Genomic DNA, 16,750 nt, shown 5'->3' on the forward strand with positions numbered 1-16,750 from the left:
TAAACTTTACATAACTGTATTAGTTTTGCCAAATATCAAAATGAATCCGCCACAGGTATACATGTGTTCCCCATCCTGAACCCTCCTCCCTCCTCCCTCCCCATACCAATCCCTCTGGGTCGTCCCAGTGCACTAGCCCCAAGCATCCAGTATCGTGCATCAAACGAGAGAGGTCTTTTTAAATGAGACTTTTAAAAAATTCTCGAAGTAATAGTAAAAACCTAATTTTCCCTTTTATTAATAAACAATATGTTTTATTTAGTAATTTATAGGAAAGTACAGAGAAGAAAGTTAAAAGCCCCATGATCTTATCCCCAAGAAATTAACACAAGAAATAACATTTTGGATACCATTTTGATGTCTGTCAGTAGCAGTTAATCCTTTTAGGGTCACAGAGATCTTTTGAGAATCTGAGGAAAGTTATGGATCTTCTTCTTTATGAACACACAGGTGTCCACAGTTTTGTACACAATTTTCACCCTCAGTTTATGACTCCAGCATACATTTTTATAGTCACATTTTAAAGCCTGATTTTTATTTTAAAAATTTAGCATTTTTTCCCTTATATCATTAGATAAACTCCTCGAATGTAACTTTTAAATTGTCTACATAAAATTCCTTTATGTGGATATATCCTAATATATTTAACCAAGTACCTCTTTCTTAAACGTTAATTTTATGTCAACATTTTACTGTTATAAATTCCTCAGCAATGGATGTAAGGTTTTGACTATGTTCTTTGTAGGATATGGAATCTGATATCCTTCAAAATTGATCTTTTAAATTATATTGATTAATTACTGATTTTAACTCTTTATATTCTTTCTTCCTGCTTTCTCTATGTGTGTTAGTAGTTTTTCTAACCTCATAAATTTATTTCTTATTAGAACTTTGGCTGTCATTCCGTAATATTTAATATGTAATGCTATCTTATTCTTGTTTTCTGGACATTTTTAAGTTTTGATTTCTTTACCCTAAAGTTACTTAAGATATATTTTAGTTGCATTGTGATAATATGGCCTCTGTAACTACAGAGGTAGTTCTTACTATGGAGGAGCTTTCTGTTGTCCAGTTTGTTATTCATTTTGTGTACATTATATGGGAATTAGTTTTCCATGTTGATAAATATTAGTCTATAACATGATTTTTAGTGGAAGAATAATAGCATTGTCTTTAACATCACTTTTGACAAATACTTGCTGCTGCCGCCGCTCAGTCGCTTCAGTCGTGTCTGATTCTGTGCGACCCCATAGACGGCAGCCCAGCAGGCTCCTCTGTCCCTGGGATTCTCCAGGCAAGAACACTGGAGAGGGTTGCTATTTCCTTCTTCAATGCATGCTAAGTTGCTTCAGTCGTGTCCAACTCTGTGCGACCCTATGGACAGCAGCCAACCAGGCTCCTCTGTCCACAAGGTTCTCCAGGCAAGAATACTGGAGTGGGTTGCCATTTCCTTCTCCTGACGAATACTTAGGTTGTTACTAATTTTCACCATGTAAACATTCCTGAAGCTAAGTTTTTATTTATATCCTTTACCATTTCCTTAAGATAACTTCTAGGAGATTATTTGCTAAATCAACAGATATATATGTATTTAAGGCTTTATGATACCTATATCCAAATCACTTTCCAAGAATGCTAATCAAATTTTATTTCAATTAACAATAGATGAGTAATTTTCACCTCATTTTCCTACCCAGACCAGCTTAGAGGTTTTAGATAGAGGACACTATTTACTGGCCATTTTTATTACTTTTGGAATTTGTGTTGTTTGTGTCCTTTTTTTTTATTGTTCTATGTTTGTTTTGTTCTTATTAATATGTAAGAGCACTTCATGTGTCATATATTGTAGGCAATCCTACAGTTTGTCATTTGTCCTATATAAGTATTGTCTCATCTGACCCTCTCAACAACCCTCGAAGGTTGCCATACCATCTGCATATCAGTTATGGTTGAGGTGACTGAGTACAGACTAGTCTCTTTCCCAGAGTCGCATAGCTAGTAAATAGCAGAGTTAGGACAGCTAGTGTCCTAACATTTGGCTCTAGAACTTCCTCTCAGGTATTCTGCCTCATAATAAGGCAAATTTAGTAATATTTTCCTACAAAATCATCTATAGTTTCAAAATTTTTTTAATAAGGTGGAAGAGCACATTGAAATCTTTTGTAGTATTTTCTTGCCATACATCAGTTTTATTGTATGCATTTGTGTTGCTCTTTTTCTTGGTAACTCTAACTAGAGATTTGCTATTTTATTATCTTTCAAAGATAACTCTATAGAACTGTTTTTCTGTCTTCTAATTCTTTGACTGTTGCCGTTATCTTTTTGATTGCAGTTCCCTTTTTTAGGCCCACTTTGCTGATTTGAAAAAGAATACATAGTAAATTTTTTAATTCTTTAAAAAAAAATTTAGAGTTTTTCTCTCAATATAAGAGAGATTTTCAACCAGCGTGAGTGTGGGGAGGGAGACTGTAATCTCCAGGAAGACTTTTTCACACATAATTTATTACTCCCTTGTCGCCTTTTTCCAGTTGCCCACCCTACCCCACCTTTTGAGGATTATACTGTTATTGAGAGTGCTTTCTAATAGCTGTGTGTTTCCCTTGTAAGAAAAAACTCAAGTTTTAATTGTATCTCATAAGTCTTCATATGATGTTTTCAGTATTTTGAAATAGGCATTGGAGTTATTCGGAAGGTGTACACTTCAAATATTAAATAGTTAAAACTTTTTGTGTGTTATTTTTTATTTTTAGCTTTGTTGTCTGGTCTGTAGAATTTTTAAGTTTATTGGTATTTTGGTCTGGCTTAAAGTGCTCAGGGTTGGATATTTAGTTTGACTATACCAGATGTATAAAGCATTGGTCATTGTCCTTGAGATGAAACATCACAGTGATGACCAGTTATGGTGTGGGTAGGAAAAGAGGGTCGTGGATAGCTCTAGGAGAGTCTTCTTTGTTGCTGAATCCCAGCATTTAGTACAGTGCTTGGCTCGGTACAGTCTTGTTGAGTGAAGGAAAGGAGTTGCTTTCTGCCAAAGGATAGGAGCTTGGATTCGTCAATGTTAATGACAAACGTTCCTAATCATTTTCCATCCACTTCCAGTTTTAATGCCTAATTCTAACTTATTATATATCTTATGTTTTGTTGTTTGTCTGTATAAACTGTTTTTTTAAAAGAGTTTTTTGGTTTTATTTTTGTGTCTTCTCCCCTTTATGCTTACTTTGAAGACTATAAATAGCAGTTTTTTTAAAGGCCCAACAATTAGAAAACACATATTTGAGTAAAATTAGGGCTGTAATAAAAGTATACATATGTTGAATACCTGCTACACACTAAGCCCAGTAAGTGCTTTTATTCACTTTATCTCCAGTGATCCCTCACAACAGCCCACAAGAGCCTGAGTGACCTGCCCAAGGTCCCCGGTGGAGAATGACAGAGTAGAGATTTGTACCTGAGAGCCCAGCACAGTAGTTGTAGTCATAAACACATCTCAGAAATCTTGTAAATCAATGACATTAAGCTTTTGCAGACATAACAGAACGTCTTTTTCTCTCGGTTTATGCAGCATTTTCTGTGAACATTTGGTATTTTCTCTATGTTCATATTTGTAGTGTGAATGAAGAAGAATCTTCATTCTTTACAAATGAAAGAAAATTATATCTAAGTCCCAGAAATGAATATGTCCCCATTTGATGAAGTTCAGGGTGGCAATATTTTCTGGAAGGTTTCTAATCAAGCTCAGATGGTTCACTGATTTTAGACCTTCTAACCAACCAAGGGAGGAGCTAAGCAGGAAATGTGGCAATGAGGTGGGGAGGATGACACAAGGGTTATCATTAACATTTTTATGGTAAAAGCTGCAAAAATGTTACTAAACTATGTCCATACATTAGAGGAGAAACGGGCAGATGACATTAGAGGAGAAACGGGCAGATGATTAAAACTTGACATTGTACCTCTTTTTTTAAAATAGTTTTTGGTTGATAAATTATATACATTCATTTGCTAAAACCCCAAAGAAGCAAGATTAAGAAACTCATAACCCCACTCCAAGAGGAAAGCGTTGCTAACGTTTTACAATATTTACGTCCATAGTTTTATTTCTGCATACATACATTTTTCAAAATGAGTTATGCTACTACTACTACTAAGTCACTTCAGTCATGTCTGACTCTGTGCAACCCCATGGACTGCAGGCTTCTCCGTCCGTAGGATTCTCCAGGCAAGAACACTGGAGTGGGTTGCCATTGAGTTATGCTATATATATTTTTTCATAGTTTGTTATTTTTCTTTGAATATATTTCATTGTATCTCATTTTAATATATTTCAAAGACTTAAAAGCTGTGATTTTTACCCTTCTCTTCCTCCATCAGCCTTTAACGAAGCTTAGTTAGAAGCCCACTTTAATGATATTCTCAAAATGACAAAATTAGATTAGAAGAAGAGTAAGGAGTGGGTGTACAGGGAAGATTTTTGTCTGATAGAACAGTTGTGTATTATTGTTGTGGTATTTAGACTAATTTATACATAGAATCAAATTACAAGGAACTGTGTGTATACACACACATACACACAAATGAATACATGTGAAAATTTACATAAATGGGATAGAGGTTAGTCAACAGAATTGCACCAGCATCAATGATAATGAACTATAATTATAAGAACTCGCCACTGGGGGAAGCTGGTTCACAGGGTTCTATGTACTGCAACTTCCTATGATTCTATAATTATTTGAAAATTAAAACTTTTTTGTACATCCACTTTATAAAAGGCTAGATTAGATTTTAATTCAGAAACAAACTGATTATTAAAATGCAAGGTACAACATGGTAAAGTAGGAACTAGGAGACTTGTGTTTTGATCATGGATCTGCTGGTGGACCTCTGGTTAGTCTCTTAACTTCTGGGCTTCATTTTCTCTTCTGAAAAATAAGAAAATTGTGCTAGAAAATCCTGAGATCCCTTCAAGCTCTGGTATTCCTTAAGGTGTATAGATTTTTTGTAAATCTGTAAGTTTGCCAAATACAAAGTGAATGCCAATAGTATGGTAGAGGTTGTCCAGAGGTTAGGGCTTGTCTAACCTTGCAATAGGCAAGAAATCTGTTTCTGTCTCTCTGTTTGCCTAGCATTACATTAGACATTTGGTGATAGAACAGGATTCAGTCCCCAAAGGACCTCAAGAGGGAAATGGGTACAAAAGAAGTACCTATACACATATTCTAGATTACACAATAGAGTTTGTTTACCTACCAAAATGTGTGATGGGGCCAGTATTGCTGTAGGAATTCTGAAAGGGATCACTCTAGACTGCAGTATCTAAGGAAGAAGAGAAATTTCAGATGTACAGCTATTCTAGTTTTATCATTAACTGCATCTCAGACTGTGCTGCAAGGACCAGAGTGTATATCTCATATGTATTTTGCTATTACATTGAATTATATCCACTCATTTCTCTTTATTCTGTCTCTAAATTTAGACTTACTTTATAATTTGAGTTGGGTTAATAGATGGTAAATACATCTAGATTTACTTGATGTTTTCTGCTTTTCTCTTTTTTCCCTGTCTCCTTGACCCTTCTTTCCCCTCCAACCAACTCCAGCTGAAAAAAGGAAGGGTGGGCAGACTATGGATTCTAGCCTTCCTCTTCTAAGTGTATCTGATCCTTTCATTCCTCTTCAAGTACCTGATGCACCAGGTAGGTAAATAAAACTGAAGTTAAGTTACATCACAGGGCCTCTTGAGAGTTCTGTTTTAAACACTGTGAGAACAACCTGCAGTCCAAGACCTAATAATAGGTACTGTTGTATATTTTTACTGTGTCTCAATAAAAGGGCCAAAATTCACTTGGAAGGCACTTATCCTTAGCAAAGACAGTAAATTCAGCTCAAATTATACCAAATTGTATTCCACATCATACCAATGTTAAGTTTCATATCCTCGACTGTGTTAATGGTGATGTAAAGGGCCTGTGTATTGCAAACAACTTTTAGTCCAGTGTGATGTTAACAGTGTATGTGCGGGGGAACCTACAAGCACATGATGGAAGGAATAAAATCCTAATAGTATAGTATACTGATTGGATTATGAGTGACTTCCTGTTCCTGTTTTGTTCTAATGTGCTTTGATTTTTATAAGATAAAAATACATAATAAAATTTGATAGGGAATGAGTCAGGAGACCTAGGTTCCACTACTTTACACTGTCTGAGCTTGACTTTTCATCATCAAGATAAGTAGTTCTCATCTCCCATACAATCTGCCGTGTACTGATTTTTAAGTAAGCAGTCTGCAAAAGTAAGAAACGGTTAGCGTGGTCTGATTGAAACAGCTTTCAAAACAATGCTTGGATGCTTTCCAGTTGGGGTTCATGATGCCAAAGATTTCCCTTTGCTCCCCTCCTCATTCTCTTAGGGGAAGAGGCGCATGATGTGAGGGACAGAAGTTGCCCTTTCCTTCTTGATCAGTCCCTTTCAAAAAGCAAATAGATCCAGCCCCTTAGAAATAACTGGAGGTCATTTTGCTGTTGATAGTTTTTCTTTTTCCTCATTCTTACTCCTGTCGATTTCTTGAACTAAAAGAATCTGCTTGGTTTTTTCTTCTCTCTCAAAATGTCAGAGGGATTTATTTGATTGATTGCTTCATAATTGGAAGGGATTGTGATGTGGAAATCCTCTACTTACAAAACAGACCCACAGCTAGGGGTACCAAGACAGTTTTTATTTCTTTAGATAGTTTGTTGACCCTTCTAAGAAGAAGCAGAAATTTGCCTTAATCAGGTAGTATTGTGTATTGGCTGGACCTGGAGGTAGGTCAAAAATACTTAAAATAATTAAGGAATGACTCAGGGAGGGTAGTTAAAGAAATGAAAAGAAAGGTGTCAAATGGAGGTCCTTTTCTCTGTTGCATCTTTCAGGTATGCCTGGCAGGGCCTAGACAGGCCAGTTTCAAGCAGATACCCCTTCAGGTTCATGCCTTGTTCTTACCCAGATAGCCCATGAACTGCAGAAGCTGGAAGGGTGGCCTCTTGGCACAAGCCAGAGGATGAAAGCATAAATCATACATGTTACTCCTTTGAATTCTCAAATCACTGAGCAAAAAATCCAGGCTTCTTACCACACCCACAAGGCCCTGATGATTCTGGCCCTTGGCTGCCCCTCTGCCCTGAGCTCAGAGCATTCATCCCCTCATTTCTTCCTTCAGTAAGCTGACCTGATTCCCACCCCAGGGCCTTTGCACTTTCTGGTACTCTGCCTGGAAAGGTTTTCCTTCTTGTCAGTCGACATTTGGGTCTTGAGCTTAAATGCTGTCTTCTCAGTGAGGCCCAATGTGGTCCTGTGGGCACTGTCAGTCACGCTCCCTGGCTTTATTCTTCACAGCACCTATCGTGACATTGTCTGTTTTTGCTTCTTCATTGCCTCTTGTTTGCTTGTTCAGTCCCCACCAGAACATCAGGTCCTGAGGGAGGGACTTTGTCTGTCTTATTTGCCAATGTACTGCCAGTGTCGGGAATAGTGCTGGGCATAGCTGGCACTCACTGAGTATTTGCAGATCAGATGAATAAATTAAACAAAACCTGAGGCTGAAAGGCTTTTGGCGGTCCCATTACTCTCCATTTCTGTCCCCAAACACCAAACCCCAGACTCCTAGCTCCATAGCCTTCCATGTGTGACTCTGCCAACCCCGATCCAGGCCTGCTACCCACTGTTTGAGGAGATATAAACAGCCCACAGCCCACATGTCAGGAAGCTGCCAAACCCCTGGATGAAAGTAGTAGCTAAGCTCAGCAGATCCTCAGTTCCCTCTTTTCATGCTGCTGTCTGGAATTTGGGCTAAGGATGGCATGTGACTGTTGTGTCTGAATATTTCATTTACTTCAATGCCCAGCCTGTGGCACATTCAGCGTTCAGTTATAGCTCTTTGTCCCCATATCCTTCCGCAGCATCTTGAAATACTGCAGTGAGGAAAGGGCTGAGAATTTAGGGTCTCTGGTCCCATGGCAGACTGCGGGTTTGTCTCCTGCCCCTCAAAGCAAGCAGTTGGTCACTCTTTCCACCCCATGGTGGACACTGGTCAGGTGTATTGGTTGGTTGGTTTTACATACGTGCTTTCCCCTCCCACACTCATCCTTCCTGGTGGTGAGAGTCATGGAACCTCAGTCTCCTGACAACTGTGTCTATGACTTGACATTTATTTTATGCTCTTTAAATGTTTACACATATAATATCCTTTGAGCCTACAGATAATACAAATGGGTGGGTGTGTCACGCAGTCTCTTGCCTTGTGAGTGAGGGAGGGAGGCCCTAATTCTGTGTGACTGAGCTCCCTGCTCTTTGTTGGCCCACAGCCCAAGGCAGCTAGTGGTCTCCTTTGCATCCATCCCAGGTCAATCAGGCCTTTGACTAGAGAGCTCACCTTAAGGTTTAGGGAAATACAGGAACGGATTTGAACATGTAAGAGCTTGGTTCTAGCCACTTAGTAGCTAGGTGGTTTTAGTCAAATCACTCCAACCCTGTTCCTGCCTGAAAAATTCCAGGGACAGAGGAGACTGGCAGGCTACTGTCCATGGGGTTGCAAAGAGTTAGACATGACTGAGCGACTAACATTTCACATGACATAATGCCTCATGGTTCATCCATATTGTAGCATATGTCAGAAATTCCTTTCTTCTTAAGGCTGAATAATATTCTATTGTGTTTTGCTCATCCATCCGTCAGTTGACACATGGTTTGCTTCTGTCTTTGGGCTGTTGTGAATAATGCTTCGGTGAACATGACTGTGCAAATGTCTCTTCAAAACTCAAGATTCTTTGGGGTATGTACCCGAAAATGGAATTTCTAGGACGTACGGTAAATCGGTTTTTAGTTTTCTGAGGAACTACCATACTGTTTCCCACAGTGACTATACATCTTTACATTTCTGCCAGCAGTGCTCAGAGTTTGAGGAAAGGATTTTTATAGCAACCCCTTCATACTGAGCTTTCGACATCAGTGTTCCACAAGACTAAGCAAGAACGCGTTAGTTGCCCCATGAGCGCTACTTCCTAGAATTAATAACTTAAAAAAAAAATACTTCTTGGCTTATAGCCCTCTGTCTTCTTTCGACAAGCAGGCAAGAGAAGCTGCGTTTCCTTAGTAGTTTATTGTTAAGATTGGCATTCTTCTCAGAGCTATTTGCTTGGCATCTTCCTCACTTCCTACTGCCATCTTGTGATATTAAAAGGTCCAAAGTAGATCAGAGTGCGTGTCTTTACTCTGGAAAGTTTTTCTTCCCACAGATTCAGTTCTCTAAAATGGACTTAGAATGCGTCATGGAGATTGACTTTTGATTCCAGCGTGCAGATGTCACAGTTTAGTGCCTGGTTTCTCAGTGATAGGAGCTGTTTAGAGTGGCTAAATTCTAAAAACAGCATCTCTTGTTACAAGACTTCAGGGCTCACACCCCAAGTCAACACGACATACAGTTTCCAAAGCCACAAAGCTGGAGCAGCCATATCATCTTTTTTGATGAGGCTTGCATCTGGCTCTTCTCTGTCTTAAGTTCATTCTGCTTTATTCCTCATGCCTATTTCTCATTAGGGTTGGAATGGGCCCTGAGCAAGCCCTTAGTCTTATTAGTCTGTATAAATAGATATCTATCCTCATTTTTGAGATTTTAAGAGAGAAATTTTACAACTTGCAGTATTCCCTGGTCTCATGCCAGGAAGTGGTTCTGATTATCTATCCTTAGACTGGTTTATGAAGAATTTATTACCCTTTTTGTGATATATGTTTTCAATAACTAAACCTTGAGAGGAGAGGGATCTACATCTGAAATGGATGAATTCCTGCCCCCAGCTCCAGCAGTTGCCTTCTCCTCTCTTCTCCTAGTCCCTGACGCCATTTGACTTACTTTGAAGGAGAGGGGTGGTGCTCAGAGAAGACCCTTTCACTCCTTCCTTCATTTCTAAGTTCTAACAGTCCTCTCCTTCAAAAGCAGTCTTGGTCTCCACTGTCCAGGCTAACTAATTCTGCATCCATTTTTCTTTAGCAGTCTACCTTCTCAGTCTTTTAACTGTGATTTCAGTGCTTTTCCAAGGACTTAATCTGACTCATTTTTGAGAAGCCTAGAGACTTGGGAAAGAACTGATTATAGTACTGAGAATGTGATAGGAAAATACCACCAACGGGAAAATAAGAGCAGACAATTCATAAAATAAAGTATGAATTATCAGTAAGGAATATTTTTTTAAAGTTCACTATCATTTAATTGGTATATATAATATACCAATTATAAAGCAGTGAGGTGCTCAGCTTCTGCTGTCAGCTTGGTAAAGATGGAAATAACCCAGTGCCTCATGCTTAGTGAAGGGATCAGAAAATGGACACACTCTGATCCTGCTTGTGGGAACATCATTAGTACAGCTCTTGGGGTGGATAACGTGGTCTTTGAGATTTTACTTCCTTATTGACAGCAGTTCCTTTCTAATACATTATCTCCATGAAGACATGAGTATGCTTAAATATTCATTGAACAATCAGTTTATATAGGAAAAGAATGAAAGAGTATTTGTTTAAAACTCAACAGTGGAGCTTCCCTGGTGATCTAGTGGTTAAGACTGCCTTGCAATGCAAGAGACACTGGTTTGATCCCTGGTCAGGGAGAGCAACAAAACTTGTGAGCCCCAACTATTGAGCCTGTGCTCTAGAGCCAGGAGCCACAACTGCTGAGCCCACGTGTCCCAGAGCCTGTGCTCCGCAACAAGAGAAACTGCTGCAGTGAGAAGCCTGCACACTGCAACTAGAGTAGCCCCGGCTTGCCGCAACTAGAAAAAAAGCCTGTGCAGCAACGAAGACCCTGGGCAGCCAAAAATAAATTTATCTTCCCAAAAAACACTTAACAGTGGCTATCTCTACAAGGGAAATTTGGGGTAGTTTAACTTTTATCCTGTAGCTTATTTATATTTCCCAAATTTTATACAGTAAACAGATATTATTTTTATACTAGGGTAAAAAAAAATTGCAATTTGTTCTTTTTTCAAATGAGAAGCAAGTTTAGATATTCCCCCCAGCCTCATTCCCTGTTCACCCGGCTGGGCATGTCTGAGCTGAGTTTGCAGGATGAACAGCTCTCTGCATTGCCCAAAACCTGCCACCTTGGGGCCACTCATTTTAGCTCCTGCCCATGTCACTGAGGAGCCCTCCGGGTGTCCTTCTCTGCCGTCAGTACCAGTTCAGAGCTCCAGTGTCATCATTCAGCTATCTGTCTTCTAAGCAACCAGTTCCTACTTTCTGGTTTTCCCCTCATATTGTATGATTGAACTTTTAGAGGTTGATAGCATCTTTAAGTTTATCTTCATTTTATCGGTGGGAAGACTTAGATCCAGAGAGAGACAGTGATTTGCCCAAAGTGCCACACAAACTTTGTGCAGAACCCAGGTCCCCTGGTTCTTTTTTTTTACCTTTAATGTTATTCTTTTAAAAAAAATCAATTTATTTGTTTTAATTAGAGGATAATTACTTTATTGTGATGGTTTTTGCCATACATTGACATGAATTGGCCACAGGCATATGTGTGTCCTCTCCACCTGAACCCCCCTCCCACCTCCCTCACCTGTTTTTCCTCTCTACATGCTGCCTCCACCTCCCACTTCACATTATTCAAGGAATTCTGCTTATTCTATTCTCATACCAAGGCATTTGAGAAAATTCTAGAATTTCACCCATTTTCACTACTGTAATCTCACACCTCTTTTATGTGCTAAGTATTTCAATTTATAAACACACACACACATTAATTTCTAATAAATATGCCCATTTAATCCTGACAACCTTTTAAAGTAGTTCTTAACCTGTATTTACAGGTGAGAAAACTGATGCTTAGAAAAATTAGGTAACTAATGTAAACTCAGGCCCTTTGGCTCTTTCATGTTGCTTATTTATTTGAGAGGATTTTGCAGACTCCAGCTGAAAATGTACAGTATTACAATCAGAGTAGATAAATAATAACCTCCTCAAATCCAGGAATTTTCTCCCCTTTCCCTCCAACACACATGTAGAATCTGAAGCCGGATCTGAAAATATCAGAGTCAGCCTAGGAACTGATATAAAACTGGATCATTTTCTTCTATCCATAATTGTCCACTGCTTTTCACATATACTGCAATAAGATGGAGTCATGGACTTTTGATTCTAACACAGAAGATATTGAAAACTCTTGTAAAATGTTTCTTGGGATGATTCGATCGTTGCAAAATGCAATTTATGAATTATTTCTTGGTTTCACTGGTCTGTCACTTTGTGTAATTGGGAAATAGAGTGTGAGCCTCTATGCATTTCAAGTATGAGCTGTCCCAGAATTTGGGTTTTGTTTTTGCTCCCAGGGAAGCCACTTCCCATTATTCAAGTTAAACTATAGAATTCTTTGTTAGATGGCAACAAGTCATACGGTGGTGTGGGGCTTGGTCATAAGGTTTTGAATCCTAAAGAATACTTCCCAGTTTCCTAGATTCACCACCCTCTCTACTCTTTCCTCTGTCATAATACACAGCCTCAGAGTGTTTTTATAAAAATGTGAGAGAGGCAATAATTTGTAAAATGAGGGATATCAAAACCAGACCTTGATACACTTGGGAGGCGTCTAGGCTGTGGTTTAGAGGCTGTCAGCCTCCTGTAGCCTTTCTTTTAATTTCTCTTATAATTTCTCGTCAATTTCTCCATTTACAGTGACCAGAAATGACCGGTAACAGCTTAAAATTTATCTTCTAGGAGTCTGTACACTTTTATTTATGGCTGTGCTGCATCTTCACTGCTTTGTGCAGGCTTTTTCTCTAGTTGTGGCGAGTGGGCCCTACTCTCTGGTTGAAGTGCGTGGGCTTCTCGTGGCAGTTGCTTCTCTTGTCGCAGAGCATGGGCTGTAGGCGTGTAGGCTTCAGTAGTTGCAGCACGAGGGCTCAGTAGTTGCAGAACACAGGCTTAGCTGAAGCATGTGGGATCTTAGTTCCCTGATAGGGATTGAACCATGTCCCCCACATTAGTGGGCACATTCTTAACCATTGGACCACCAGGCAAATCCTGAGTCTGTGCACTTTAAAGCAGTTGAAGCCTTAGTTAAACCAGAAGGATGAATCTCTGTATGTAAAGATCTGGGTCCTAGTCCTAGCTAATTCTGTGACTTATTTGCTAGAAGATCTTAGGCAAGTGGCTTCACGTTTCTGAAGCTGTTTCCTCATCTGCAAATGAGAAGGCTAATTGGATAAGATCTGAAGTTCTTTCCAGTGTTAACATATCTTTTATAACTTAACCATTGTTCATGAGACCATGTCTGTGAAAACCCCTTCTCTGGTAATGAAGCTAGGCAGACCCTTTGTGCAGCATGGGGAGGAAAGTTTGAAGTCAAGTCCAGCCTCTGCCATGTCCCATCTGTGACTTGGACAGGTCACACATTCTCAAGGTCTCTGATGTCCATTCTCAACTGCATGGATATTCCCAAACTCCAGGGGGTTTTGTGAATAATGAATGAGAATGTTTGGCATTGAACTCTGCAAATGCAGGCGACAACCTTTGTTACAATAGCACTGAGTAATGGACTGCCCACTCTCAGCAAGAGTGCTGGTAGTGAAAGAAGCTGTTTCTGCACAGGCTGTGGCCTGGACTCTCACTCCGTGTTTTGTGCCTAGTTTTAACTCTGATCCCTGCTTCTCCTTCCCTAGTTCCCATATTTGAATATTCTTAAGTAGCAGTGACCATACAGGTTATCTATGTGAGCAGCCTGTTACTTTGAGGTTTGGTCAATAAAGCCTTCTTAAACATGGCCATTTAACCCACCCCCACCCCATTATATATCACCATAAACACACATATGCACGCATGCACACACGTATTCTTTTACCCTCTCATGTTTTTTGCTAATGGCTAATAAAAAATTAGATTCTTGTTGAAGGACCTGCCTTTCTGCCATTGATCCTCTGTCCTCCCCACCTCTCCAATGAAGCCAAAAGGCAGAGATGTGACAGAGGACGAGAGGGAACCGGGAACTGGGGATCAGAAATTAAGAATCTACCTTCCCTGCCTTCAAGGGCTGTAAGAGAAGTGAAAGCAGAGTGTTCCAGAAAGTTGCTACTGTGACAGAGAGTGTGGGGAAAGGCTTAGAGATGATGTCTGAGTGACTAATACGAAAAGGTTTGGGGTAGCTGTCTGCATTTTACAGGTAAGGAGATCCGTTTCAGGAACAGCCCCAGAGTCACACCCACTCACTGGACAGGCCAAGACAAACAGGCCTCCGGTGAAAGACAAGCAAGACATGTGGGCTCTTTCCCTTTTGTCCAGGACTTCATAAGATTGCAAATGTCTGAGTGCTAGAAGTGAAAAAAGCAGATCATCACTTTTTTTTTTTTTAACGTGAAAGGTCCTTGTTAGGGGGGAATAAAACCAAAGCCAGTGCTCAGAATAATGAAAAATTAGATTTGGGGGGAAAACCATCTTACTTTTGCCAGTATGCAGAAAATTGCCCAAGAAACTTTAAACATCTTTTCTCACCATGTCATCTGTAGTTCAAGAGTAATGCTGATGTTATTATGTTCGTGTACTTGGTTAGAACCCTGAGTTTCGTCCTCTGCTGCTCAGAGGCTGCTTTCTTCTTTCCTTCCTTCCTTCAATATAAATTAGGTATCAATGAGAAATGTCGCTTACTGGTATTTAATTCCAATATATCCGCATATTATACTTTCCAAAAATGGTAAATTGGTTTCACCTATAAAAATGGCTTTTTCTGCAGTGTTAATTGTACCAAAGCAAGTTATCTTGCCTAGACACTAAAATCCATTATTTTGTTTCACCTGTGCAGTTACAGATCATCTCAATTACAGGTCACCTAAAATCTGGCTTCTGTCCCTCAGTGAATATCTGTTTCATCTTTGCTTATCTCTATTCCTAATAGCCTAGAAGAATACAGATTAAGATATTATATACACACAGTTGTCACTGCTTTTTCTTAGATGTCTTAGTTTTATTTTAATGGCACTTTATTTCTGAGGTAGAAAAGACATTGTTGACAGGCCTTTACTTAGGCAAGTAATAGAATTTGTGTGGTCTCACTCAGTCTCTGTAAGTTAAAGGAAGTATGAGCTCTTAATTCCTTTCTTTCTCTAAGAGTCTGTGATTCATTATTTTGTGTCAAGTTAATGCTCTACTTTTAAAAGGTAGAGAGTTGTTGAAAGAGTTGTCTATAAAGACTTGTCTTGGAAGGAAACAGTGTGCATGTTATCACACATTAAGTTATCAGGTGTGACAAATCTGGTGGCTTCTAATGTCCTTTTGTTCTTTAGCCAAAAGACATCAGAAGTAATCCACCTGCAGGCTTAAGTGAATTTTATAAGATTTGACAGTTTAATAATGAGTACTGGGAGTGTCACAAGCTGTAAGTTGGCGGACAGTAAATGATTGTTGAAGTTAAACCTAGGTGTGGTTTCATTGCTTCTCTTGGTGAGCTATAAACCATTTCTAAGTGCAAGTTCATAAAAAGGGGAGAGATTCAAAACTAAGCTCAGAAGGAGATACAAACACAAAAAACTCATATGTGTATGTTTATGGCAGCTTTAGTAGTAATAGTTGTTAGTCGCTCAGTCGTGTCTGACTCTTTATGACCCCACAGACTGTAGCCCGCCAGGCTCCTCTGTCCATGGGATTCTCCAGGCAAGAATACTGGAGTGGATTGCCATTCCCTTCTCCAGGGGATCTTCCTGACCCAGGGATCAAATCCGAGTCTCCTGCACTGAAGGCAGATTCTTTACTGTTTGAGCTATAGGGATCCCTATGGCAGCTTTATTTTTAATAACTAAAAGCTGGAAATAACCAAAAGTCCATCAGCTGATGAATGAATCAACAAAATGAAGTGCATTCATACAGTGACACTCAGCAGTAAAACAAACAGCTGATATGTACCACAACATGGAGGAATCTCAATTGCATCATGCTAAATGAAGGACATCAGAAAAGAAGCAAAGCTACAAGGACGGAATGCAGATCAGTTGTTGCCAGGGCCTGGGGCTCAGAGGAAGGCATTGACCAGAGAGGGGCACACAGATCCTTTTTGGGGTGATGGAAACCTTCTGCTTCATTATTTCAGTGATGCTTGTGTGTACGTTTGTCAAAATTCATCAAATTGTACTCTTAAAATTGGTAACTTGTATTCTTATTCAGTGTAAATTATACTGCAAATTTAAAAACAAACAAATTTAAGGCAGCATCTTGAATGCCTTACAAAGTGACTAGTTCATTTGGGGAAATAATCACTTTTAAACTTTGAGAGCATGGTTTTAACAAGATACTAGCAGTTATTTGTTTTTACGCTGAACCTGTATAAAATTTTGATCCCTCAAATGTTTGCATAGGATATGGTAAATGATTGGCTTACTTGAATATCTCATTGCATTTTTGCTTTCTCTTTACTTCTCTGCCCAACCTAGAAAAACTAATTGAGGGACTCAAATCTCCTGACACTTCTCTTCTGCTCCCTGACCTCTTGCCTATGACAGATCCTTTTGGTAGCACTTCTGATGCTGTAATTGGTAAAGTCATTCTCTTTGTGTCTTCTGTTGTGCATGAGATGTGTGTCTGTTTCAAGAATGGCAACCCACTGGTTACCAGTTCCCTACTGAATAACCCTGCAGAGGAGTAGAAATGCTAAAAAGCCTCCTGGTGTTGAAGCATTGCCTTCTGCTGAACCAGAAGCCAGGGTTAGTTGATTTCCCTTGTTATCACTCCAAAGGAGTGTTT

General features: G+C 39.3%; 1 protein-coding gene across 9 annotated transcripts in view; it reads left to right on the top strand.

Moving 5' to 3' along the window:
- Positions 1-16,750, top strand: part of AAK1 (AP2 associated kinase 1) — a 164,811-nt gene that overhangs the window by 130,338 nt on the left and 17,723 nt on the right. For 4 of the 9 annotated variants that reach the window (XM_010845304.1, XM_010845306.1, XM_010845307.1 and 1 more), the window contains 2 exons: positions 5,600-5,695; positions 16,441-16,542. The exons of 3 other annotated variants lie outside the window; for them this stretch is intronic. In XM_010845304.1, coding sequence (XP_010843606.1) covers positions 5,600-5,695; positions 16,441-16,542 — 198 coding nt within the window. The remainder of the gene's footprint in view (positions 1-5,599; positions 5,696-16,440; positions 16,543-16,750) is intronic. 2 more of the 9 variants (XM_010845305.1, XM_010845309.1) reach the window with 1 other exon arrangement.

The sequence above is a fragment of the Bison bison genome, unplaced genomic scaffold, assembly GCF_000754665.1.
Source record: "Bison bison bison isolate TAMUID 2011002044 unplaced genomic scaffold, Bison_UMD1.0 scf7180017864215, whole genome shotgun sequence".
NCBI lineage: Eukaryota > Metazoa > Chordata > Mammalia > Artiodactyla > Bovidae > Bison > Bison bison.